Here is a 26,595-nt window from a genome sequence, read left to right on the forward strand (position 1 = left end):
CCTGCGCAGGACTCCGGGCCCCCGCCCCCCCCCCCCGGCTCCATCCCCGCCCCCCGGCTTTGTCCTCCGAGCGTCGGGGCGCCGAGGGGGGCACTCGGGGCGCCGCCCCCCCGCCCCGCCCCCGCCCCAGCTGGCCGCCCCGCGCGGAGCCCCGCCCCCGCCCGCCCGGAGACAATCACCCTTTGAGCGCGGCCGCGGGGCCGGGAGCAGCCGGGCGGGGCGGGGCGGGGGGCGGGGGCCGCGCTTTAACCCTCGGGGCCCGGGGCCGCGGCGAGACCAACCCGGCCCCCCCCCCGCCCGCCGCCCTGCTTGGTAGCGCCCGGGGCCGTGCGGGTCCCTCCGGCTGCCGGCGCTCGGGGCGGGGGAGGGGAGGGGAGCGGAGGGAAGGGGAGGGGAGGGGAGGGAGGGAGGGAGCGGAGGGGAGCGGAGGGGGCGGGCCCGCGCGGGGGGCGGGGCGGGGGCGGGGCGGGGCCGCTGTCACCGCCGCCCGCACCCGCGCCCGCACCCGCACCCGCACCCGCGCCCGCCGCCGCCGCCGCCGCCCAGGGACCCGCGCCGCCGCCTGCTGGCTCCGGCCGCCGCCCCCGCCCCCGCGCCCCGCGCCCCCCGCGCCCCCCGGAGCCGGGCCGGGGCGGCTATGACGGGGCCCCCGGGAGCCCGGAGCCCGAGAGCGCCCGGGGCGGGAGGAGCGCGCGGCCCGGGGCAGCAGCCGAGGGGCTCGGGGCCCGGCGCGTAGGGGCCGCCGCCATGGACCGCGCCGGGGCCGCTCCGGACTCGCCGCCGCAGGTCAGTGCCCGCCCCCGCCCCCGCCCCCGCCCCCGCGCCCCTGCACCGCCGCCCCCGCCCCCGCCCCCGCCCCCGCGGTGCCCAGGCCGTGTCCCCGGGGCGGGCCGGGCCCGGGGCGGGGGCGGCTGCGGAACACACCCCGCGGCCCTGCCCCGCGCCCGCCTGGGGACAGCTGGCCCCGCACCTGCCGGCCGCCCCGAGCCTCAGCAGGTGGTTCCGGGCGCGCGGGGAGCCTGGGGCAGCGCCCGCCCCTCGCCCCGCACCCCGCACCCCGCCCGCGCCCCCGCCCCCCACCCCCCGCCCCCCACCCCGCCGGGCGCAGGCGGCTGAACTCCCCGGGCTGCCCGCCGCGCGGCCGCACAGGGTCCCCGGGACCCCGGAGCACCAGGACCAGGGCCCGGGCCCGCGGCACCCGAGGCCTCAGGCCTCCCGAGCCCAGCCGACAACTTGAGAAAGGGAAGCGGGGGGGCGGGGGGCGGCTGGGGCAGGGTCCAAGGACGGGGGAGCCGCGGGACCCCGGCCGGAGGAGGGAGGGGACGGCGAGCCGGGCGCCCGCCCCCGACACCCCTGCCCGCCGCGGCCACAGAGCCCCACGGCCTCCACCCGGCCAGGCCGGGGCCTGGGACTCCCGGGACGAGTCCCCGCAGGAGCCGCGGCGGAGGCTCCCCGGACCTACAGCCCCGGCCCGAAGGGGCCTCCGCGGGCACCTGCCGGCCCTGCGCCGGGCGCTCCACCTGCGGGGCTGGTCCGGGAGGCTCCGCGGGAGCCAGTTGGGCGCCGGGGAGCAGCCTCGCGGAGGCTCGGATCGCTGGGAGGTCGGTGCTGCTGGGGCGGGGGGAAGCTCGGGCTTCCTGAGGTCCTGGGGCCGCGGGGGAGCGCAGCTCCACGGGGTGATGCTCCGGGGTTTTCTAGGGCCTGCATGTCCCCCACCTCTGCCAACAGGGGCTGTCTCCCCAGAGCTTGCCTGACTGGCGACCAGGGTTGGCCTGCCTGGCCCAAACGACACAGCCCACTTCCCTGGTGCGGAGCAAAGAGCCTCCCCCAGACCCTATAAGAGAGGGTCCCGTCTGCCGAGGCACCCCCAGCACCCCCAGAGGGTCTGGGGACCATGCCATCTGCCCTGTGCCTCTCAGTGGGAGCTGGAAGGCCTGCCAGGGCTCACGGCTCGGCGAGGGGCACGGAACTTGGGGCCCGCTCTGTACCTGACCCTGGGTACGGGGCAGCTGCTCTGTTCTCAGGCGTTTGGAAGCTCACATGGACCGGACTGAGTGTGTGCAGGGAGGTCGCGCGTGGGCAGGCAGGGCAGGTGCACCTGAAGCCTGGAGCAGGCAAATCCCAGGATGGGACAGGACCAGGGTGTGCAGCAGCCACCCGGCTCCCCAAGAAGGCACCATGAGGGCAGAGGTACCCCCAGGTCTCTGGCCCGGAGCTCCCCACCGCAGCCCCCGAGCACTGGGGGGCAGGCCGGCCCTGCTGGCTCCAAGGTGCAGGGGGAGGCAGGCTAGAACCCTGCAGGCATGAGAAGTGCAGGCAGCCAGCGAGTGGGAGTCGAGGGCTGGAGGACTGGGGTGCTGGCTGAGCCTGGCCCAGGGGAGGAAGGGGAGAGCTGCCTGAGGCCGCCGCCTGCTGACCCTGGAGGAGAAGCGAGGCAGAGCCCTCCGCCGGCAGGGGAGCCAGCCTGAGACAGCAGACAAAGAGGAGCTAGCCCACAGCCCACAGGACAACCAGGCGGGGGCCGCGGCACAGCTCCGGCTGGCCCAGCGGTGCTGTGGGGCCAGCGCAGGGCCCTCCCGAGCGCCCCGGGGTCGGCAGTCACCCACCAGGGCAGGGGCTCCTCAGGGAGGCTGCTTCCCTGGCTCTGAGCAATGTGGGGGACGGTTCAGAGGGAGGCCCAAAGGCCAAAGAGGGCTGGCTGGTGGGCCAGGGGTCTTGGGAGGACCTTCTTGCCCAACCCCAGTCCTGAGGGCCTCCCCCATCTCCTGGCCCCTGCCCCAGGGCCCTTGCTGGTCCTGGGATGCCGTGGGGTGGGGAAGGGTGTGCACTCTGGGGAGAAGGAACAGAGAACCCTCCTTGGAGACCCTGCCGAAGAGCCTCGGGGCCACAGGAGTGGTGCAGTGCACGGTGCCGGCGCTCAGCCAGGCCTGAGGGCCCAGCTCTGTTCCCTGCAGGACCAGCTGAGTGGACTTTGGGAAAAGCCGAGCCCTCTAGGCTCCGGTTTCCTAAAGACCTAAACTCAAGAGGCCACCCTTCACCTGGCTGTTCTAGGGGACATGCTAGGCGAATGCTCATTTATGTCCTTATTTTCCCCATCGTCTTCTAGTATACGGATGGCTCTAGAATTTGGAGTAGCCATTCTGTGCCGTCCCTGGAAGCCATCACGCTGGGGTGCTTACAGCCCCCCTGTCCCCCACGCCACCCCAGCTGGCCATGCCCCTGCTGCAAGGACATGCTCAGGCCTCCTTGGAGCAGCAGCAACAGCGGTGTTTCCACGTCTAATCAGTGGTCAGTATAGCGTTCCAGCTCCTCAGCCCGTGCCGGCCTGAAGTGACCGAAGCAACTCGCGCGAGCTCTAGCTCCGTGACCTCTTGTCATCCCCGCTGAAAGACGGCAAGGTACACGGACATTACTCAAAGTTCCTTTCACTTCCGCAGACGTTGACTGAGCACCTACTGTGTTCCAGGCTCTGGGCCAGTGTTGGGAACATAAGGCATCAAATAATCCCAAATCAGGAGTTTTTATTTAGCCTTTGGAAAGGGTTATGTGGGTTGCTTTTTTTTTTTTTTTTTTTTTTGCAGCTACAGCAAATTTACTTTTCTAATGAGGTTCAGCTCCAGCCAATATGAAAATGAGTCTGCGCTCACTGTGCACACCAGCTGACAGCAGGGCGGGCAGCCTCCCAGCCAAATGCCTGGCAGGGATTAGGGCTTCGCCACCAACAGGCCCAAAAGCAGAGGGTCTCTGCGGATCCCCAGGAGCTGGCTCGAGTTGGCGTAAAGCTTGCCACGGGGCTGTGTAGGTTCAGCAGGTACTAGGGCCACGGGCTGGGCTTCTGTCTCCTCGTTTGTGGGAACTATGAGCCGTTGCCATCCCTTTGTGGGGGAAGAAGGCTGGCGGGAGCAGAGACACAGTGGCGTGGCGCTGGGCACCTGCGGTGGAGGGTGGGACGCAGCCCCGGCTTGGGGCCGCCCTCCGCGACTGGTGCGTGTGGCTGAGCCCCGTCACTTCTCCCCATGCGGCTTCCTTCCCTGCGAGGCAGCTGGGCGCTCTGGCCTCCGAGGCCGTGCGTCTCCGTAGGCTCAAGACCCTGGGCTGCCCGTTTGACCGTCGCCCAGAGCCCAGGAGATGTGGGGCGGGCTCCCCCCACCCCCACCCCGCGCTGGACGGTCTCTCTCCACGTTTCAGGAGCTCAGTCTGCACATGCAGTAGTGGCCACAGCGTCAGTGTCCCCGAACCACAGCAAGTCCTTCTAAAGCGCCGTTCTGGACTCGCCGCTGCTGGTTGAGCCTCAGGCTCGGAGCACGGACCCTGGAGCCTGCCTGGCTACACTCACACGCGGCTCTGCTTCTTGGTGGTTGTGTGGCCTTGGGACGGGACTTGACCTGGGCCTCAGGGCTTCTCGTCTCTAGGATGGGGCTAATACCGGGAGGTATGAGGGGAGAATGAGTCCGTACAGTTCATAGTGAGGACCACGCGGAGCAAGTGCTTTGCCTACCGATTCCTGTTCCTCGATGTAACCTGAATGCTGAGCAGCTGTGCACGGGCCGCTGCAGGGGCCGGGCCGGCGGTCATCAGCTCGGGCCCTTGCTCCCATGCCTGGCTCCTCACCTGCGGAGGAACGGTGGCCGGAGAATAACCCCTGCACCACTCGGCTGCTGAGGGGCAGCGAGACGAGGACTGTGTCCTCCTTTGCCCGTGACACGTCCCGACAAAGAGGGGCTCACGTTTCCAGAAGTGGATATGACTTAAATTCTCTTTTTATTGCAACCGAAAAGCATCCCGAAGCCCCCACCCCCATAAGTTTAAAATAAAAGGGGCAAACGTGGTCCCAGCTGCCTCCAGCATCTTGTTGGGCAGGGATGGAGTGGGCTTGAGGGGCTCTTGCCTGCCCCCCCGCCCCGGTCCCCAGGGAAGGAGCCAGGAGACGGCTGCCCGAGCTCAGCGGCCTGAGGGGCCAGGAGGGAGGGGGCTTGGTAGATGAACGGAGACCCGGGACTAGGGTGACAGAGCCTCGCAGGACCTCGCCTTTCTCATCTAAGTAGGAGCGTGAGCCAGGTGACCTGTCGGGGAGCTGGGTCGGGGAGCAAGGGTTCACCGCGTGTCGCCACGGCCTGTTGGGTGAACACCGAGGAGCCTGCCCACAGGGCTCTGCACGGCGCGTGGATTTGGTGATGCCGGGCTGCTCTGTCTTTTCAGAGATAAGGAAACCGATGCCCAGAGAGGTTCCAGGCTTACCTCGGGTCTCTCGGCACCGTCGGGCCTCGTCCTAGACCACAATGTACGTGTCGCCGCTCCCTCTCCTCCCTCCTGCCCACCCACCTGTCCCCGGGGAAGGACGACGAGCGCCCCAGGGCAGCGGAGCGGCCTCAGCCAGGCAGGGTAGAGGCTGACGCCGAGGCCCAAGGCCCCCTCCTCACGGCTGGGACAAGGCTCCTGTCCCCTCCCCTGACAATGGGCCCAAAGGACCAAGCTAAACTGTCTCTGGCCCAACCCCAGGGGGTGTTAGGGCCCCAGGCCACGGGCAGCACACTGAAAACACATACGAGACTTCAGTTAAGTCAGTGGACCCCTAACCTGCTCCACTGGAGCCTCTCGGGCGGTTGTCCTTTTCCATCCGTTTCTGAACCTTGGCCGAAGTGTTCCTAGCCTGAGCCGTCACCTGCTGGTCCTAACGTCCTCTGGCCCTCATGGCCGCCTCTCTGGGGCCCCGCGTCCAGCGGTCCCCAGGCATGGCCGGGTGACACAGCAGGCTGCCCTGTGCGAGCGTGCCTCAGCACACGGCTCCTCTCGCTCACCCCTGGCCCCACGCCGACCCTCCGGGCAGGTGCAGTGGCAGCCCCCCTGGGACTAGGCAGGGCCACGTCTGGCCCCGCAGATCACCACCTCGCTGGGGGGGGGGGTGCTGTTGGGATGCGTCGCTGGCACAAGTGACCACAGCCTGGGACGACCAGCGCCATGGGCACCCTGGGGCACAGCTCACGGCGTACAGCTTGCCAGCCCCACGGCTTCCAGGGCTCCGGGCACGATTCACTACTGCGCGCGGCCGTCGGGCTCCGCAGCGTCACCTGGCAAACTGGGCAGACCGGGAACTGCTCCCGGGCAGCCGCTCTGCACCCCGCCCCCCTCCACCCCACGCAGCCGCCCTTGTGCCCCTGCGTCCGAGTCTGGCTGCTGTGGGCGTCCCGCGTGATGTGAGGCACGGCGGCTGTCCTCTTGGCATGGTGGCCCCAGCTCCCCCGGGTCGCAGCAGGGCCCAGGACCCTTGCCTCCCGGCTGGATGATGTCCCGCTGCAGGCGGGCGCTGCGCTCGGCGTGTCCAACCGCCGCGGGGAGGGCACCCCTGCCGATGGCCAGCTCTCAGCCCTGGGGGCGCGGGGCGAGCCTTGCAGAGGGTCGGCGGGACCCGGGCTCACGGTGGGGGCCGCACAGGGCAGGCCCGGCCGTCCCCCCACCCCACCCTCGCTCTGCTGGGGCTCCTGAATCTGTAGGAGGAGCAAGGAAGGCAGTGCCGTCCCGAGGGAGCTGCTGCCGTCCGGGCACCTGTGCCAAGGGCGAGAGCAAGGGGAACCCCAGAGCATCCAGGGCTCAGCCCCGCCCGAGGCCCAGGCTCGGCCTCCCCCACGTGGCCCATCCGCCGCCTCCAGGCACCTGCTCCTCACCCTGCGGGGTGCCCGCTCTCTGGGGGCTCCGGCCTCGGCACAGCCTCAGCCTCGCGGGGAGGAACCTGCTGGAAGAGCTGCCCCAGGAGGAGGGCTGGGCTGCCTGTGCCTTTGTCCTGCAGGCACACAGATTCAGCTGGATCTTGAGACCAGGTGGTGGTGGCGGTGCTGGCGGTCACAGTTCCTGCTTTGCTTTGCCTATGGTCGTAGAACAGACTGTGCTCAGGCCCCACGCTGCATGGCTTCCGTGGGCCCCCTCACGGGATCCCAAAAAGAGCCCCAGCAAGAGTTACAGATAAGGAAACTGAGTCACAGGGGTACAGGTGCAGCTGCTGCACCGTGCCTGGGCCTGGACCCTGTGGGAGCATCCCGGGGTAAGTACGGCCCGCTGCACCCAGAGGAAGCCGCGGCCCAGGAGCTGGAGACCAGCGTGAACACCAGCAAGTGCCCTGACGGTTACAGGGCGGGACCTGCACGGTGTGGACGCTGCGCGCTTGGGCCTGGGGGGAGCTGGGCCGGGGAAGGCGCCAGGGCAGGAAGGGCAGGCCGCGGGTGCCGAGCTCAGGACGGACCCACCCGGTCGGTACCCTCACTCAGATCTGCAGAGACATCAGCACCAGGGGAAACTGAGGCAGAGCGGCCCGAATGGCACACGGGCAGGAAGGACCGTAGTTCGGAGACAGATGAGCATTGGCTGCCCGCACGCTCCCCAGCCTCACCCGCAGTCTGAGGGGCTCCGAGTGGCCATTGTCGCCGTGACTCTCGGTCGTGGGGCCAGGCCCCCAGGTTAGCTGGCCCGCTTGGCTCCGGTCCCCAGGCCCTGGTCAGGTGCGCCGCCTGCGCCTCTGCAGGGGTCGAGCGTGTGCCTGGTCAGTCCCCGCAACCTGACCCAGCTCCGTGCTCTGGCCCCCCTGCAGCCGCTGCGTGGCGCCCACCCAGCCCATCCCCGGGCCTCCCCTGGAGCCGGGGGCCAGAGGTGATGGCTGTGCCCTCCCAGTGCCCAGATCCGCGGGTGCTAGGGGGTCAGCGCTCCGGGTTCGGGACTGAGCTGTGGCCTCAGGCTCAGCAGGAGCTGGCCGCCCGGCCAGGGAGGGTGGGACTCAGCTCCACCAACCACCGTCGGTCTAGCCACCGCGCCTGCTTGTCTTGCCCTGCTGCCCTCGTGTCAGGACCCGCCGAGCCCCCCACTCCTGCTCCACTCACCTCCAGTCAGGTGCGGTCTGCGGGGCCTGACCCTGGGCCGTGCCCCCTGGAGGCGGCCCCTCCGCAAGGCCTGGGCTGCCCCGCACGTCTCCAGCGGGCCCTGCGCCCGGCGGACCCGGAGAGGCTGAGGAGCATTTGGCTGGAACCATGGGAGGGGTCCGAGGCAGGCCTGGTGTGGCCCCGACCTGCGCGGGGGTGAGGTGCGCTGGAGGGTGCGCGGCCGGGAGGTCAGCAGTCGGGCGGCCAGGACGGTGCAGACTGGGAGGGCGCGGGCGGCCCCAGTTCCAGGCCGATGCTCGGCCCCGGGCGGACCTGCAACGGACAGGACGGCCAGCAGGTGCAGCTGGAGCCCCGAGGGATGTGTGGGTGGTGGAGGCGGGGACGGGGGCGGGGGCGGGGCGTCCTGGGATCAGGGGCTGTGGTTGGGAGTCAAAGGGGCATGGCAGGTGTCGAGGGGCGTGGCGGGGCTCAAGGGGTGTGGCAGGTGTCCAGGGAGCGTGGTTGGGTCCAGGAGGAGTGTGGGAGTCAAGGGGTGTGCCCGGCGGTCAAGGGGAGGTGCAGGAAAGTCAAGGAGGGAGTGGCTGGGGCCAAGGAGGCGTGGCCTGTTTCGGGGGCGTGGCCAGGGCCGAGGGGGTGTGGCTGGCGTCAGGGAGGGGTGGCGGGCGGTCAAGGGGCATGGCAGGTGCCAGGGAGGCGTGGTCAGGGTCAAGGCGTTGTGGCGGGGTCACGAGGCAAGTCCGAGTAGTGGGGCGTGATTGGCGGTCAAGGGGGTGTGGACGGAGGTCAAGGGGGCAGGCTGGGCCGAGGGGGCGTGGCCGGGGTGAGGGGCGTGTCCAGGGTCAATGAGGGGAGTCGGGTTCGAGGAGGCGTGGTCTGCTGAGGGGGCGTGGCCGGGGTCCGTGAGGCGAGTATGGTTAGTCGGGTTCGAGGAGGCGTGGTCTGCCAGGGGGCGTGGCCGGGGCGAGGGGCGTGTCCAGAGTCAATGGGGTGAGTGGGTTTTGAGGAGGCGTGGTCTGCAAGGGGCGTGGTCTGCCGGGGGGCGTGGCCGGGCGAGGGGCGTGTCCAGAGTCAATGGGGTGAGTGGGTTTCGAGGAGGCGTGGTCTGCCAGGGGCGTGGTCTGCCGAGGGGGCGTGGCCGGGCGAGGGGCGTGTCCAGAGTCAATGGGGTGAGTGGGTTTCGAGGAGGCGTGGCCTGCCTAGTGGGCGTGGCCGGGCCCGGGGGCGTGGCCGGGCTTTGGGCCGAGGCGGAGAAGCGCGCTGCAGGTGCAAGGAGGGGGAGACCCTGGCTCCGGCTTTGCTGCCAGGGCCCGCGGGCGGCCTGCGAGGTTACGGGCAGCTCCCTCCGGATGCAGTGGGCCGGTCTCCCGGCTCCGGAGCTCGCCCGAGCGCCGCAGGGGGAGGCGCGGGCTCTGGCGACACCGCGGTGGGCGGCAGGCACACGGGGCCGGCGGGGGGGCGGGGGGCCGTGGGCGGCCGCAGGGCACGGAGCCTGGAACGCCGCGCTCAGCAAGCTGCGGTCAGCAGGACACACAAAGGTCTGAGTGTGCGCGGCCGGCGGGCGCAGGGGCCAGCAGTGGGCTGGAATCTGAGGAAGCACCGGCCCGGCCTGGCGGAGCCGAGACCCGAGCGGACCGGGTGGAGGCACGTGTCCCCCGCTGGGGACCCCGCCCGCCGGCCCGAGGACGGGGATGCGGCCGGGCGGGGCACCGAACCCGCGTCGTCGAGGGCAAGGGCGCAATGGAAGATGCGGGCAGTGAAGGAGACACAGCGGTGTCGCCGGGGAGGGGAAGCTGAGGCTGCAGACGTCACAGGTTCGTGTCGGTGCCCCCCCCCCCCCGGGTCAGGCCCTGCCGCCTCCTCCGCGAAGTCCAGGGCAGGGACCTGGAGGGCAGGAAGGGCGGGCAGGCCCACCTCGGCCCTTCCAGGGCTGCAGGGTCGGTGCTCGGGGCAGCTGCTCCTGTCGACACCTGCGCCGCTTTTTGTACTGATTTGGCCTAATCACCCAGACAACCTGGGCGGGAAGCACTGTTTTTATTCCCATCTCATAGATGGGAAAGGCAAGGCCCAGAGAGGTTATGTCGCTCACCTACATCACACGGCACAGGACGAGGGGCCCTGGTTTGTGCCCAGGGCTTCAGGGTCCAGGGCACAGGCTCTCTGCTGCTTCACTGTCCGAATGCCGCTCTCTGGGCAGGGGAGGGCAGAGGAGGGTGGAGGGTGCAGGGGAGGGCAGGAGGGCAGCGGAGGAGGGCAGAGGAGGGCAGAGCAGGGTAGGGCATGCAGGGGAGGGCAGGGGGAGGACGGAAGGGAGGTGACAGCTGTGACTATGGCCAGACCCTACCGTCACCATCAGGAGCCGAGGGTCAGGTGTTTGGGGCACGTCTCTAAGGTCCCGTGACCCCCAAGTCCTGCTGTTCCTCCCCGGTGGGCAAGGCCCTGCTTGTCAGCAGCACACGTGGCAGAGGGTGGGTCGGCCGACGTGTCGGGTAGGACTTGGTGCTGTCGGCAGGTTGGCCCTGAGTGTTCTTGGCTGTCTGGGTGAACAGAGCGGCCACACTTGAGGACCCGCGTGGTGGGAGAGCTGGGGCAGGCCCTGGGGGCCGGCAGATGGCAGCCGCGGGGAGGGCACCCCCAGGCAGGGCAGCCCCCTGACAGCAGCCCCCCCACAGCAGCCCCCAGACACCAAGGGGCAGGGGACTGCGGGCTGCAGGCCCTTTGCAGGGATGACTCCCCATCCCATAAAGTCCAGGTGGGCGTCTCAGTGCTCCCCGACCCCGTGCAGATGACCTCCCCCCTGATCATCTTGCATGCCCAGGCCCCCCGTGGTCACCCCGGCACCCTCCGCCCCAAGCTCCGCATGGGGCGCCCCGTGGGCCTGCAGGGCCGCTGCCCAGCTCCGCACAACCCTCGGGAGCCCCCGTCCCTCACCTACCCGCCTCCCCGCCTCCCCGGCCGCCGCCACCTCCCTGCTGTCCCCACTGTCTGTGTGCCCGGCCCGGCCGAGGTGGGGCCACCCGGGAGGAGCACTGGGCAGCCCCAGAAGCAGCGGCATTTGGCCGTTTCCTGCCTGCAGGCCCCGGGGCAAGTGGATGCCTCTGTCTGAAGCCACGGGGACAGGATTCCAGGGCCTTCGTGGGACCCACGGGCCTGTCCCTATCTGTAAACCCCGTGGTGAAGCAGCGCGGACTCGGCCTCGCCCTCCCGGCCCAGCCCAGCGCTCTCCTCTGCCGAGTCGTGAGCCCGCTGGAATCCAAAGGCTGTTGCAGAAAAACCCAAACCAAAGAGGCTACCTAAAACCCCGCATCAGTGAGTGCGTCTGATGCGGCTGTTTGGAAGAACACCAAGCCCGGGCGCCCATGACACCAAGGCCGGGTACAGGTGACACCAAGGCCCGGCGGAGCGCAGCCTCCCTGGCCGCAGCCCTCGTTGGTGTGCGGTGCCCGTGCGGAGCCAGGTGGTGCACGGTGCGTTCGGCCGCCATCCCCGGCAGTACCCAGGAGCCAGGCAGCAGGGTTGGGCCTCCAGGTGGGGGCTGACCTCTCGGGCGGGGGCCCTCCGTCAGCGCGGCACGCCAGAATCCAGGCACGGGGGCCCTTCCTGGGGCCCAGCCCACCCACCGGAGGACAGGCCAGGGGCAGGCACCTGGGCTGCGGGGCCAGGACACAGGGACCCTTCCTGTGGCACGGAAAGCTCGTGGGTGTGGGGAGCACCCCGGGTCCCTGGCCGCGACCTGGGCGGGGGGGGGGCTGTGCCCGTGGCCCCCTGAGACCTGGGGCCGATGTGCGATGCTTCTCACTCAGTTCCCGCGGGGGTGACATGGGCCGGGTTTCCCTGCCCGCCCTCGGGCTGCTGAGGCAGCGGGCACCTGGCTGTTGGGGGGGGGCTGGCCACTGCACCCAGTGGCCCACAGGACCCCCCTCATGTCTTCTGAGGTCGTGGGGGCAACAGGAGGACGAAGGGGAGCGGGGCCTGGGCAGTGTGGCTCCGATGACCCTCGCCCCACACGTGTCCTGGGGGACAGCGGGGAGCAGGTGAGGCCTGTGTGCCCCCCCACGCCCCCCCCGTACCCGCCCCAGAGCTGGTGGCTGCACGCAGAGGCTGGTTAGGGTGGAGGGCGAGGGTGGGCGAGGTGGGTGAGGTCAGGGTCCATCGGCAGGGGGCTGGCCCTGAGGCGTGGCTACACGGGCCCAGCTAACCCCGGATCCCACGAGGGGTCCTGCGGGGCCGGGACAAGGCCTATGCTCCCCTGCGGGATGAGTGCGGTCTGGGTACATGGGCCACCATCCCTCCCACCGGCTTCCCTTAAAGTGTCCGCTGTTCCTGCATCCTGCTGCCGCGCCCCTAGGTCGCACCCCGGGTCGCCGGCTGCCCCCTGGAGCTGGGCCTCCCTGCGCGAGGACGCCCGTCCACGTGGCGGCTCAGACGGGGCCTATCCCTCCACTCACAGTGCAAGCCGGTCTGGCCATGGTGGCCCCGGCACGTCCTCGCCCACCCGCTCGCTCGCCAACGGCCTCCTGCGCGAGCACAACGCTGGGCCTCCGCCCCTCCGGGCCCGCAGACCATGAGCCACAGGCTTGCTCAGCATGGGCTGGCTCCCGCGTGTTCACCCCGCGCTCGGCACCCGTCAAGGGCTGCGCTGGGAGTCCTGTGGGGAACAACGTGGGGCTTCTGTGAAAACTAGGGTGCCGGCTCCCAACAGACCTCTACCCTGAGTCAACAGAGAAAGCTCTCGAAATTAGGCGAAAACGGGTGGGAAAAGTAAAGATTCTTCAAGGATGCGGCACTGAAGGGCTGGCCAGGTGCCCTCGGGGGCCTGGACCATATCAGAGATCTGCGCCGGAGGCCGCGGGGGCATGGGGGGCGCCGGGCTGTCCCCCCGAGGAGAGCCGGGACCGAGCGCGCGGGCTTTGCGTCGGGGGAGCCACCGTGTGCGCCGTGGTCGGGGGAGGCGTCCCTGTTGAGCTCTTTTTGTTTTTTTGAGATTTATTTATTTATTCATGAGACATAGAGAGAGAGGCAGAGACCCAGGTAGAGGGAGCAGCGGGCACCCTGCAGGGAGCCCAACGTGGGACTCAATCCTGGGCCCCCAGGGTCACGCCCTGGGCTGAGGACAGACGCTGGACCCCAGAGCCCCAGCACGCCCCCACATGGAGCTCTCGGCTCCTTAAAAGGCACTTGTCAGGCTGACTCGTGTTGCACAGCGCTGTGTGCAGGATGCCGCCAGGTTCCCCGGGCGACCAGCCCCGCTGGGAACGTGGCTCCATCATCCTCCAGAGGCCCCTGGCCCGTGGGTTCTGCGCTTGTGTGCAGGGACCTCCATCGGCCGCACGTGCGCGGCGCCGAGTGGCTCCCAGACCCCGGGAGGCGCCCCCCTCCCCGGCCCCGGGATGCCGGGAGGAGCGTGTGGCCTCGGAGGGAGCACGGCCCCGGAGCCCCCCAGGCGCCCACCTGGCGCGCTGGCTCTGACCTGTTGGTGCAGGGGAATCAGCCGCATGTTGTGGACTCGGGCGCTGAGGAGGCCCCAGGCGAGCTCTGCAGCCTCGGAGAAGCCCCCGCGCCTTCAGACGACCCGTCCAGCTTGGCCCCGGCCGGGCGTCTCCTGGGCTGCCTGTCCCTGCCCCGGGCTCGGGCACCTACGTCTGGACCCGGGGGCCCCTGGCTCCCACACAGCTCCCGGGACTCCCCAGAACCCGGCGGGCCGCGCGGCCAACTGGCCCCTAAGTCCTGACCGAGCTCCGCGCAGACAGACGTGCGGCTGTGGCGTCCCGCCCCAGTGCCCACCTGACCCTCTGCACCATCACGGAGCCCTAAACGTCGCCATGTCAGGCGGCCAAGGCGGTGCCACTGCAACGGGCCAGGGCCCCGACCCAGACTGCACGGTTTCAGGTGACGTTGGGGGCCGCGGAGGGTGGGCCCGGGCCCCGGTGAAGGCGACGCTATCCCCACCGGCAGGCTGTCGAGTCTCTGCAGCGCTCTGTGCCCTGGCCGGGTGACTGCCCGCTCATCCCCACGTCCCCGGCCACACTGCTGTCGTCTGTGTCCAATGGACGGAGGCCTCCGAGCGCGCGGGAGGCTGGAGGGGCCTCCGGTGTGCACTGACTGTGGAGGCTGCCACAGACGCGAGTGACGAGGGCTAGACGGGGAGGCCCGGGCCCCGCGACCCCAGCCGGCCTCCTCCCGGCCTTGCCTCCCCCACCCGGGCCGCCTTTGTGGGGTCCCCGTGCTCCAGCGGGGTGGCGGCCAGGTAGCGGGGTGGGGGCCCCACAGCACAGGGCACAAGCCAAGGCTGCGCCCAAATGGGCACCCCTGCGGATGCGGGGCTGGGCGAGGCTCCGGGCTCCCCTGCCCCGGTCCCTCCCCACGCACCTGCCCCGCCGGCCGCAGGCTCCCTCAAGGCGGGGGGCTCTCCGTGCGCGCCCCGACTGCCTGCTGATTAGCTCCACAATTCTGCTCTGGTGCTTGTAATAGGCTCCATTAAAGTTATGGGGGTTTCAAGCCGTAATGGCTTCCACAGTAATTAATGCACAACTGGGTTTATTGCTAAGTTTATTTTTAGAGCTTTTCTCCCTCATCCCCCCCTCCCTCCCCCTTCATAGCTGTTTTGGCCAAAAACACTAGGTGGGATCCGTTCGCGCAGGGCCCCCGCACCCTGGCCTGAATCCTCCTCTCCCAGAGCCTGCCTCCTGCTCCCGCCGCCAAGACGCTGCCGCGGCCCCACGGTGGAGGTGGCTTCTGTGCAGAAGGGGGGCCCCGGGGCAGCCCTGGGCCGGAGGCTGTGTGTAGACCTGTGCTCACCCTGCACCCGGGACAGGTTCCAGGCTCGGGGACCTGCTGACAGCGGAGCACAAGGGCCAGGACTCATGTCTGGCTCTTCTGTGACCTGACCTTGGACAATCACTGGTGCCCACTGGCCTCTGTGACCCCCTTGTGAAGTGCGATTACGGCGGCATCTGTGGCTGCAGGTGTCACGAGCATCAAGTGAGACGTGCTGTCACTTGTGGACGCCACCAGGTGCTGCATAACAGCTGGTTCTTGCCGAGGCAGCCCGAGCAGACATGCAGGGAGGGTGACAGGTGCCAGAGGCGGGAGGCTGGGGACCAGAGGCTGCTCCACGTCCTCGAGCCTGGCACAGAGAACCACACGCGCCTCCTGGGCGGGGGCCTGGGCTCCGAGGCCTGCAGAGGCTGTGATGGGGGCACACCTCGGACCCCCGAATCCTTGTCCCTGTTCTGTGCATGTCATGTGCCGCCGCCCGTGACGGGCAAGCCTGGTGGGCCTTCCACACCCCTGAGGAGGGCAGGCGGCCGGCAGGACGTACGTGCTGCCCCGGAAACCCCACACGGTACTGGGAGGCAGACCTGTCCTTCCCTGAGGAGACAAAACTTGGAGAGACGAGGCCGTGGGGGCGGGACGGAGGTTCTCAGCTCCTGACCCCTGCCAGGGATGAGGAGCCCACGCTCTGCTGCCCACGGGCCTCTCCGAGGCCACCTGTGCACACAGCTGGGCCGGGCTGGCATGTGCCCCCCCAGCTGGGCTCCCAGCATACACGAGGCCCAGCACAGAAGGGAAGGAGGGCATGCGACAGGGCGGCACGGATTCCATGGTGGCCGTGAGGGCGGTGCGCTGCTCACCTGGTCACGCAGGACAGCACGGCCGGCCGATGGCAGTGCCAGACCCTCCGCACAACCGACAAGACGTGCAGGCAGGCCCGCCCGGGCCCCCTGTCGTTGCCGCGCGGGCCGCCGCCTGGGGACGCGCAGCCCCACAGGCACCCCTTCTCTGCCGATGCCGGAGCCAAGGGAAGAGCCGCGCTGCGTTTGGGCCCAGGGCTTGTCCCCAGTACCTCCCGGCGGCCGCACCGGGTACCGCGGCTAGGGGAAAGAGTCGCTCGAGCATGCACGGGTACACGTGCACACATCCCGTGGCCTCCGCGGGCCTTAACAAGCTTCTCCTGGAAGCCGAGCGCAGCGAGTACGCCCCCCCCCCGACCGTGGAGCACTCGAAGGGCACAGGGCTTGACGGTGGCGCTGGGGCTGAGCACGAGACGAATGGGTCCGCAGGCCGTGCCCTCGGCTTCTGGGCCCCGCTGAGCCATGGAAGCGGGCCGTGCCACGTCCCCACGCCCGATGGCACCAGGCCCGGGTCACTCCTTAGGGAGGCGGCGGCGCAGGCTTCAGGGGACGACGGCGCCGAGCCCGGCCAGGCCCTGCTGGGCGCCAGCCCCGCCCCCAGGTCTCTGGCCATCCCGTCCTGCTCTCTCTTGCAGGTGTCCACTTCGCAGGGCTCCTGAGCGCGCCCTGGCACAGCCACCCCTTCCCGCTCTCCAGCCTGGCCAGACCCTGCAAACCTGCTTCCGCAATGGGTGGGTTGTGAGCGCTGGTAAGACCTGCTAGCCAACATTCGGCTTCTCTGCTCTCCTCGCGCCTGGCCCGCCCGGCCCATTCCTGTTCTTTTCTCCCCTGTGCTTGCCACTGTCTGCTGCTGTCGCCCCCGCGGCCACCCTTCTCCTGACCTTGCCGCCGCTCAGGTAACGAGGAGCTGTGGGCCCAGCCAGCCTTGGAGATGCCGAAGAGACGGGACATCCTTGCGATTGTCCTCATCGTGCTGCCCTGGACGCTGCTGGTCACCGTGTGGCACCAGAGCACCATCGCGCCTCTGCTCACCACGCACAAGGGTGAGCCCCTGACCGCGGGCCCCGTCCCCAGTCAGGCTCCACAGTAAGGACGGCAGCCAACACTGGTGGGGCTGCACTTCCGCTGACTAGGCAGCTGGGGGAGCCGGAGGATGGGCTGGGCCGCAGAGCCTACCTTCTGGGGGTCTCGGTCCCTCTGGAAGTCTGATGAATGCCACCTACACACGCATGCGCAGAGACACGCGCACAGACACGCATGCATACACACGTGCAAGACACATGAACACATACACGCATGCGCACAGACATGCACATGCACACACGTGCACAGACACGCATGCACAGAGACACACATGCACAGACGCATCCATAGACACACGCATGCACAGAGACACACATGCACGGACACGTGCATCCATAGACACACACATGCACAGACACATTGCAAGACGTGCATGCACACAGGCACACATGCACACACGTGCACAGATTCATGCAGAGAGACACACATGCACAGACATGTGCATTTACAGACACACACATGCAGAGAGACACACATGTGCAGAATGCACATCCACAAACACATGCATGCATGCACAGAGACACATGCACAGATACATGCATGCGCACATGCGTGCACACATGCACAGACACACGTATGCACATAGACACACATGCACACACGCATCCATAGACGCATGCATGCACAGACACACCCACAGGTCTGCATGCAGTCTCAGGATGTGTAAGGACTGGTTGCTCTCAGCTGTGGGTGGCAAAGGATGGATGGGCGGAGTTTCAGGCCTGTGTTTTAAACCACTCCAAGAGACCATACCGTTTGCCCCTTTTTTCCTGCTCTGGCAGGAGACCCCGATCTAGTCCTACCTTGTGAAATAGGCCTGGATAGAGGAAAAGTCCCACGAAGTACTCATGGATGAACAGGCTGGAACCAGCCTCTCCTGGCCTTGAGTGCAGAGCTTTCCCCTCCACCAGGGGCCTTTTCTGCTCCACCGGGCTCCCTGTTCCCTGGCCCCTTCCACGTGCCCCACATCTAGCCTGCCCCGCATTCCTTGGTCTCTCCCTGATGCTCTTCTTCCTTCCCGTGTACTCCATGCCCTACAGACTTAATACTAAGGCAGCAAGTCTCCTACTGAAACGTGCAGCATCTTACATGGGGAGCAGGATAAAATACGAAAGCACCAGGCCCATCCCGGAGTCTGAGGCAGGGCCTGTAAATCAGAACCCCGAGTGATCTGGAATGCCGGCAATAGCCGGAATCATAATCTGAAGCCAGGCTGCTCCACAGTCGTGCAGTGGGCCCTGCTCCACCCCAGCAGTTCCTGGAGCTTCCATGAGGAAGACTTTCCAGGCTGAGGATCACAGAATTCCCACTGCCCACTGCTGGGCACCTAGAGCCTCTCCCGACCTTGACCCTCCAGCATCTCTCTTTGGTGCTCTTCATTCTGGAATGGCAAACCTGCCACCACGTCATCCCAGAGGGCTCGCTACCATCTACACAGTGGCTTAGTGTCGTGTGCATTCCGGTCTTGGCAGAGCTCTGGGGGCAGAGGTTCAGAATGCTTCGCTAAGCATGGACGCTGCTGCCTGAGAACAGGGAGCTGGCATCTGTCCCCTCAGACTGTGCCAAGGGGGCTGGATGAAAGCTGCAATGAACTAATTTCCGGGTGGTTGGGAGTCCTTTGTGACCCAGAGGTTACAGAAGCCCTGCAGCCAGCACAAGGGCTGAGTTCACATTGTGGCCAGGTCACAGTGCATAGAGAGCCAGGCCAGGGCCCAGCCCCGCCTGTTTGGGAGGATTTGAATGTTAGAAAGGTGGGGAGGATGGCTCTGAATCCTCCTTCCCAGGCCTCAGTTTCACTGACTGCAAGATAAATAAACCCTAAAAATACCTTGGTCAGAATCCCCATCACCCATCTCTCTTTCTTCAACTTCGTGCTGCTTTCCCAGTTTGACCCCAAACCCCTCCAAAAACGTCACCTTTGCCCAAGAGGGGCTGAGCCGGTCTTCCTACGTGCGTGCACTCACACCCCAGGGGGCATGGTGTCCCCAGCCCGGGTGCTCCTTAGCCATCACTGTAGGTCTTCTTGTGCCTTGGCCTGTGTGACACTCTAAATGCCCAGAGCCCAGAGCTGGTCTTCTGGGTTCACTGTACCTCCTCCCAGAGCCCGGGGACACGCCTCTGATGAGCATCTCATACAAGCACCGCATAGCACCCCATCCGCTAGGGACAGTGATGGGAAGGAGAGGAGGGGACACAAGGGCCGATCCTGAGCATCCCCCCTGGGACCAGGCTTCGATGCAATCGCAAGAATGCTTATCTCGCCCCTGCTCAGCTGCACGAAGCTGGGCACACGTAGGGCTGGCACCCGTCCTCCCTGTACGCGCGGAAGTGACAGCAGCCTGCCTAGCAGGCCTAGCGGCGTTCGGAGGCCTTTCTTACACTGACTCCTTGATCCCTGAGGTGCTGTAGGGGTAGCAGGTGCTGGTCTCCGCTGCTTATTGTGGCTGCTGACATTGAGGCACTGGGAGCTAAGTAACATGCTCAAAGGCAATAGTCAGGGACCGAGTGGACAGGGTCTGCGCCCAGGCATTGGGATCTCCAGGTATGTCCTGACTGTTCCTACCTCCTCCTGAGAGGCTGTAAGAGCAGGGAGGCCACACAGTGGTTCACACAGAAAGCCCTGACCCGGAGAGGAGGGGCTCATTAAAAACAACAGTACCAGTGGCCCTGACTTCTCCTCTTGACAGAACTTGCTTCGCTAATGAGGAAAATGTCCAGGATCTAAGAAAAAGCTTGGTCAATAGAGCTGCCCCAGCCACACAGGTTGCCTTCCGGAAGGAATAGGCCCCCCAGCCTGTGAGTGTTGCAGCAGAGGCCGGGCTATGCGAGGTTTCGCCCACTGCCCCTCGCGGTGTCCTTGGGGGCAATGTGGAGACACTAGCTGGACTCTGCACCCTAGGTCAGCGGTTCGCCAGCCCTCGGGGGGCTGAGCAAGTGCCCCACAAGTACAGGGCGGGAGCGGACATCAAAGCCACAGAACTGCTAAAACACCACTCCTTTAGTGTGGGCTAGGATTTAAGAACAGCTAACAGCACAAACGATCACGGATTCAGGATTCCAAATTGTCCTGCCAGCCTCCGGCAGGGTCCTGGAAGCGGATGTGGTGGTGGAGTATGAAATGCTGCACTCCTAAGACCAGGAGGCGGGGACGTCTTGAATAGGAACTTGCGGGGAATGGGGTTGAGCCGGCCTCGGCCTCGGTGGGGCCCAGCGCGCCGAGGCCAGGGAAGCGTCTACACCACCGCGGGCAGTGCCACCGGGCCATGCAGGCCCCTCGGGCGGCCGGCTCTGGCCAGGAGGGCCCCGAGGTGGGAAGCGGCAGGGCACTTGGCCATGTGGAGCCCAGCACTCGAGGAGGGGGAAGCCCGCCCTGGCACGTGGCCCGCCGCACCCCAAGCGCTCGGAGCCGGCGGAGAGGGTGGAGGCGATTCCTGTGTCATTCGGGACTCGGACCCGGAGATGCCCGCAGCATTCCAGGGACGGGCCTTCTCCCTTAGCTCTAGATAGTTCCAGAGAGTTCTAGAAGCCAGAACCCGCGGGTTCCGAGGATGGTCCTGGGGGAGGGAGGAGCGCAGGCCAGGATCCTGTTGAGGGGGGTGGGGGCGGGGCCGGGGCCGGGGGCGGGGCTTGGGGCGGGCGGGGGGGGGGGGGGGGGCCGGTTTGAATGAGGCAGAGCCAGGGGTGTGGATGTGGGCGGGGCCGGGGCAGGGCGGGTTGCAGATGGGGCGGGGGTGTGGAGGGTGTCAGGCCCAGGGTGTGGGTGGGGGCGGGGCCGGGGCAGGTTGTGGATGGGCTGGGGCCTGGGCCAGGGGCAAGGCCGGTTGTGAATGCGACGGTGCCAGGACGGGGTGTGGACATGGGCGGAGGGGGTGTGGATGGGGCGGGACCGGGGCGGGGCTTGGGGAGGGGGGGGGGCCGGTTTGAATGGAGGGGGCCAGGGGGTATGGATGTGGGCAGGGCCAGGAGCAGGGCGAGCTGCGGATGGGGGCGGGGCCAGGGCGAGGTGTGGGCGGGGCCGGGATGGGGCGGGTGTGACCGGGGATGGGGCCTGTTTGAATGGGGCGGGGCCGGGTGTGGACGGGGGCGGGGCCGGGGTGTGGATGGGGTGTGGATGGGGCGGGGCCGGGGTGTGGACGGGGTGTGGATGGGGCGGGCCCGGGGTGTGGACGGGGTGTGGGTGGGGCAGGGCCGGGTGTGGACAGGGCGGGGCGGGGACGGGGTGTGGGCAGGGCGGGGACGGGGTGTGGACGGGGTGTGGATGGGGCGGGCCCGGGGTGTGGACGGGTGGGGCCGGGGTGTGAACGGGGGCGGGGTGTGGATGGGGCGGGGCCGGGGTGTGGATGGGGCGGGGCCGGGGTGTGGATGGGGCGGGGCCGGGTGTGGACGGGGGCGGGGGGGGCGGGGCGGCCTCCCGCTTGGCCCGGCCCCACTCGGCGTGTCCCCCGCCCGCAGATGACGGCAGGGACCCCCGGCGCGAGGCGGCCCCGGGCGGCGACCCCCGGGAGTACTGCATGTCGGACCGCGACATCGTGGAGGTGGTGCGCACCGAGTACGTGTACACGCGGCCGCCGCCGTGGTCCGACACGCTGCCCACCATCCACGTGGTGACGCCCACCTACAGCCGCCCGGTGCAGAAGGCCGAGCTCACGCGCATGGCCAACACGCTGCTGCACGTGCCCAACCTGCACTGGCTGGTGGTGGAGGACGCGCCGCGCCGGACCCCGCTCACCGCGCGCCTGCTGCGCGACACGGGCCTCAACTACACGCACCTGCACGTGGAGACGCCCCGCAACTACAAGCTGCGCGGCGACGCCCGCGACCCGCGCATCCCGCGGGGCACGATGCAGCGCAACCTGGCCCTGCGCTGGCTGCGCGAGACCTTCCCGCGCAACTCGAGCCAGCCCGGCGTCGTGTACTTCGCCGACGACGACAACACCTACAGCCTGGAGCTCTTCGAGGAGGTGGGCGCGGGTGTGCCTGGGGCCCCGGGGCGGGCGCCGCGTGGGACGGGGCCAGCCGGGTCGGTGGAGACTGCAGGCCACCGGGGGAGGGACGGGAAAAGCCCGCAGGCCTCAGGGCTCGCCCCCCGCGGTGCAGCCCTCAGACCGCAGCGGTGGCCTCGCAGCTCCTGTCCCAGCGCGGCCGCCAGTGGGTCCCACGACGTGGACCGGGCTGCCCTTGGGGCTTGGGGGTCATGGGAGCCTGGGGAGGGAGGGGTCCCCCCAGACTCCACACTGGGAGGCTAGGCCTTGCAGCAGGGCCGGAAGCTGAGGTCAGGTGGAGGAGCCTTTCCCTGGGCGAGGCAGGCTGCGGCTGTCCCCGCGGGGAGAGCGTCTGCAGCCCCTGCGGTGGCTCCGGGTCAGCTCAGTCCCCTCCTCCGGGGCCGGGCACCTCTCCCCATCAGCAGCCCCACGTGTCCTGACTCCGGGTCCCCTCCCGCAGATGCGCAGCACCAGGAGGGTGTCTGTGTGGCCCGTGGCCTTCGTTGGTGGCCTTCGCTACGAGGCGCCGCGGGTCAACGGCGCCGGGAAGGTGGTCGGCTGGAAGACGGTGTTCGACCCGCACCGACCCTTCGCCATCGACATGGCTGGGTTTGCCGTCAACCTGCGGCTCATCCTGCAGCGCAGCCAGGCCTACTTCAAGCTGCGCGGCGTCAAAGGCGGCTACCAGGAAAGCAGCCTCCTCCGAGAACTTGTCACCCTCAATGACCTGGAGCCCAAGGCAGCCAACTGCACCAAGGTAAACCCTCCGCAGCACCAGGCATGTTCCCCCCAGCCCCCCGCCGTCCTGCAGAGCACAGCAGAGGCTGGAGCCGAGCCCACGCAGGCAGGTTGTCCCCTCAGCCATCACCCAGGCATCAAGCAGGGAAACGAGGGTGGCAATCACTGGGGGGCCTAAGGGTGCATTCCCTCCCAGACCTGGAAACACCTGGGCTCTGGGACCACCGTGCAGACACGCGTGTGCACATACGTCTGTGCACGTGCCTGCCTGGTGCATGCACACACGTATCACACACACACACGCCGACGTGCACACCACGTCCAGCTTGGACTTCTTCAGCGACAGCCTGGACTGTCGCTTCGCTGAGCCTCCTGTAGAAGTTTCTCCCTCTCTAGGGGAACCTATCAAGAAACGGGGGGGAAACGAGAAGTGAGAGGAGATCGTGGGGCTGACTCATGTATTTTCTGTAGCTACACACTTTTTGTTTCCAGCAGATATTTGGGATGCATCGCGTGTACAAACGGCAGGTGGGGGGGCAGTCGGTAGAAATAAAGAACAGTGGAGAAAATCTCTATGATCGAAGGCAGAACAGGAAGAGAAGTGCTTGCAGAGGAGGAGGAGGGATCGGGGTGGCAGGCCGGGGTCAGGGCCTGCCCCAGGTTGTTCCATGTCTCTGCACACACAGATCCTGGTCTGGCACACACGGACGGAGAAGCCGGTGCTGGTGAATGAGGGGAAGAAAGGCTTCACCGACCCCACTGTGGAGATCTGAGCCCCAGGACACGGGTACGGCAGGTCCGCAGGCAAACCACCCTCTCGTGTTAACTGAGGTGTGGGGGGGAATGGGGACAGGGAAAGGGGGCAAGCATGAACGGGGCATAGCCCAAGTCCCCTTCCCACTGCCCCCGGAGCACACCTTCCCGTACACAGCTGCGGCCCTCTGCCACCAGTGCCTCTGGCGGCCTCTGAATGGGGCCTCGTGACGACCCTATCGCTATGGTCACCTGGGTGGTGACTCTGGTCCCAGGCGAGGCAGGCTGTGGAGACTTTCTCCCAGGCTCTGCCCTCCCTGCGGGTCCTGGCTGCTGCCACAGGGGCCCGGCACTCGCTGCAGGGGAAGGGGGCTCATGGTGGGGACGGCCCCAGAGCCCAGCACAGTGGCCAGCGGGGGACGGCTCTCCTCCGACCTCGTGCTCTGGGCCTCCGCTGCTTGATCCGCCAGGTGCGTTGCTGCGATCTTGAGCACCCATCCAGTCTTCCTTGCAGAAGTGTTGCTCTTTGTATTTGGTTCCTCAAGACGTCCACCGACGCAGGCCGCGGTTCGTCTCTCTCCGTTGGAGCGCTAGAGGAACGGCGCCCAGAGAAGCCGGTGGCGGGGCCAGAACCCGATGGTCCCCATCACGAGTTGTCCGCGGGCTTCGCTAGGATCTCCCCGCGGGGGGGGGGGGGCAGGCTCAGATGGCGGGGCGCACGCCGTCCCTGAGTCACGTTCTGGCTTCGGGATCACACCTGTCCTGCCCACCCGCAGGGCCCGCAGGGTGTCCGTGGCCTGTTTGGGCCCCGAGCCGAGGTCCAGCTTGAGCGGTGCCACTGCAGCCGTCCCCGCCCTCACCTGGTCACTGGGAGGCCCTGCCCGCCTCCCAAGCAGGGGCCCTGGGACCCCGGGGTGCACTCTGCACGGGGCCCACCGTGGGCCGGGTGGCTGCCGCCGCTGCCCCCACCACGTCCCTCCTCTCCCCGCACAGGAGCCTCCTCCTCGCACCGTTCCTGGCCGTCTATCGTCTCCTGTGGCTGATGGTCCCTCCGAGGCAACCTCCTGAGGAAGCACCATCACTCTCCTCCTCCGGGGGCTGCAGAGTGCACCCAGCCTGCTCCAGGACATGGGACGGAGGAGCTAAAGCACAGACCCCAGACCTGTTGTTCTCTTCCCTGTGGTTGACCGGCCCCGCCACTAGCCCAGCGGGCCAGCCCCAGCCCGAGCTCCCTGTGCGACAGGGCCTGCGGGCAGGCACGGGGGCCCCGGCCCTGGGGTGAGGCCAGGCTGGACAGGTGAGAAGCCCCTGGCTGTCCGGGGCAGTGTGGCCTTCCCCACCCGCTCCTGGGGCCCAGCATGATGCCCAGGCCACCTGCCGGGGAGCACTGGGAACACCCGGGCGGAGCTGCCCCCCGAGGAGCCAGGCCCCTCCGGCTTCCCCCTGGCTCCTGCCTCCGGAGGGGAAGGCTGTCTTGACCCCCACAGGCGACCGTCCTGCTGCAGGGCCCCCGCACCTCCCGCCGCGCTGGGGGTGACGTCCCTGCGGTGGCCCCGCCCCTCGCACCTCCTCCCAGCCGCACAGGGTGGGGGGCCCTGGAGCCAGCGCGGGGCCCGATCTGGACCGAGACCGTCTGGCCCATGGACACTCGGCCTCCCCTCGCCCAGGCCCGGCAGGCAGGAGCCCTCTGTGTGGAGGCCTAGAGGCCTGGGGGTGCTGAGTGAGCCGGGGCCGCTCCGTGCTTCCTCCTGCCCCTGCTGGGGTGCTGGGGAGCTGGCTGTGGCTTCAGGGGATCTGTGCAAACGGGCGAGGGCACTTGGACCCTGAGGGGACGCTGCTGTGCAAATCATGCCCTCTTATGGCTCCCTTGTCCCCGAGGCGAGGCGGGGCTGGAGGACCTCGAGGCCTGCGCCCCCCGCCCCCAGGAACAGTGTGTGCTGCTCCCCGGACCGCGGCCCTCTGCTGAAAGCTGGAAGCACAATTTTCCACAATTTTCCTTTCCAAGTCGAGAAAAAGGAACAGCCTGAGCCAACCCAAGAGGTGTTTATTTTTTAACGCTAACAGCCCCCACTCCGTGCACACCCCAAGACCGGTGCCCCCGCCCACAGCCCCTCCCGGGGGGCATCCCCAGCCCACCAATCAGAAGGGGCACCGGCTGCCGAGTGGGAAGTGGATTCGGGGCCCCGCAGCGTCCGCGATTGCCCCGCCGGGCCCCGCAGGGCAGGACGTTGCCAGCAGGTCCCCAGGCCGTTCGGAGCCAGGGTGGCGGGCGGGAGGACGGGGGTGCACGACCCTCGATGAATCCGCCCAGGCACAGCACTGCCTCACTCACCGACACCGCTCTGAGCGCTCAGGGCAGCCTGGCTGGTCGTAGGCCACCTTCTTAGCCAAAAACCCAGGGCTCGTTTTTCAGGAAATTGATAATGAACAACAAAAGTGGATATTCTGTTTTTTGTTTTTTGGGGTTTTTTTTTTTTTTTTTGGCGGATCCTATTTCCGTTCTTTTCACCTAATAGCCTCTCGTAGCTGCATGTGTATTTATTTATAATTATAACCCTGGTGGACTGCAGCTTTCATCTTTGTCAGGAACGAGTTTGTTCCAAATCAGAGCTGGGTCGCGACCACAGTGCTTGGCAAACCTGGTCTGTCCCTGCTCCACACCACAGAGGAGCGGGGCCGGGGGCTCGGAGCCCCGAGAACGGAGCCTGGGGAGACGGCGGGGCCCATGCAGCTGCACCATCTGGTCTGTTTTAATTTAACTGTATTTAATTTGTTTCCAAAATTAAAAGTCAAACATGGTTTTTAACAGCCCTAACCCTCCGCAGCCCAGCCTTTATTCTCGCAGCCTGCCTTCACCTCCCCCGGCACCTGTCTGGCAGGCGCTACCCTCGGAATCCGCACCGAGCGGTCAGGGCGCACAGCACCGTCTTTCTGGAGCTTCCCTCCCTGGGAAACGAGCCGAACCCCCATATTCCAGGTGTGGTCCGGGCCGGGAGAAGCAGGCGGCCAGGTGGGGGGTGAGCGCAGCTCGGGGGCTACCACTCCTGCACACGGGGTCAGAGCCCCCAACAGCATCAAGACCAGCAGGAAGGCCGGCGCACCTGCCACTGATGGGGGGATGCCGCAGGGGGGGCCAGGCCGGAGCTTTGGCTTCTCCCCAGGGGAGAGGGAACTGGAGCCGCGGGAGGGCCTGCAGCTGAGGGCCACCAGGATGTACGCGGCCATGGAGGCACCAGTGCCCCCCTGCGCCAACCGCCAACAGAAGCCAGGCAAGGCCAGGGAGGCTCCAGCCACCATCCAGGCAGCAGGTGACGGGGAGTCGGAAGAGCAGACCCCGGGGCCGAGACAACCACTCGGGCGAGGCCCAGCCAGGAGACCCTCCCCCCTCCACCGGGGAGACGGACTACGCAGCCGGACAGCCAGCGGCCCAAACGACCGAGAGCTAGCAGCGCGCTGGGGCGGGTGCCACGGGCTTTGGTGCCAAGGAGAGGAGGTGCGCGGGCGGTGAGGGGCTCGGGTGCCGGACGCAGACAAGCACCAAGC

General features: G+C 67.8%; 1 protein-coding gene across 10 annotated transcripts; it reads left to right on the forward strand.

The window, feature by feature from the left end:
• The first annotated feature begins 630 nt into the window (after positions 1-630).
• B3GAT1 (beta-1,3-glucuronyltransferase 1) lies at positions 631-25,495 on the forward strand. Of its 10 annotated transcripts, none has more exons than XM_041772175.1 (8): positions 3,632-3,811; positions 4,189-5,281; positions 16,132-16,244; positions 16,393-16,539; positions 21,032-21,540; positions 22,022-22,318; positions 22,986-23,086; positions 23,523-25,495. In XM_041772175.1, coding segments are annotated over exons 2-7 (1,155 nt in total). In that variant the 5' UTR covers positions 3,632-3,811; positions 4,189-5,279; the 3' UTR covers positions 23,073-23,086; positions 23,523-25,495. The 10 variants fall into 10 exon arrangements, 9 of the variants coding, with proteins under 9 accessions (XP_041628110.1, XP_041628112.1, XP_041628109.1 ...); XR_005990386.1 differs by lacking the exons at positions 3,632-3,811; positions 4,189-5,281 and adding an exon at positions 9,108-9,676 and having other exon boundaries at positions 16,132-16,227; positions 23,523-23,619; positions 24,046-25,495; XM_041772176.1 differs by lacking the exons at positions 3,632-3,811; positions 4,189-5,281 and adding an exon at positions 631-786 and having other exon boundaries at positions 16,132-16,227.
• The last annotated feature ends 1,100 nt before the right edge of the window (positions 25,496-26,595 follow it).

Source organism: Vulpes lagopus, chromosome 10, assembly GCF_018345385.1.
Source record: "Vulpes lagopus strain Blue_001 chromosome 10, ASM1834538v1, whole genome shotgun sequence".
Lineage (NCBI taxonomy): Eukaryota > Metazoa > Chordata > Mammalia > Carnivora > Canidae > Vulpes > Vulpes lagopus.

Bases quoted from the DNA above. Each gene is read 5' to 3' on its own strand.
- B3GAT1 (XM_041772173.1), top strand. From the start codon at position 9,610: ATGCGGGCAGTGAAGGAGACACAGCGGTGTCGCCGGGGAGGGGAAGCT. The intron at 9,677-16,131 runs GTTCGTGTCGGT...TCTCTCTTGCAG, and splicing joins TGAGGCTGCAGACGTCACAG to GTGTCCACTTCGCAGGGCTC. The intron at 22,319-22,985 runs GTAAACCCTCCG...CTGCACACACAG, and splicing joins AGGCAGCCAACTGCACCAAG to ATCCTGGTCTGGCACACACG.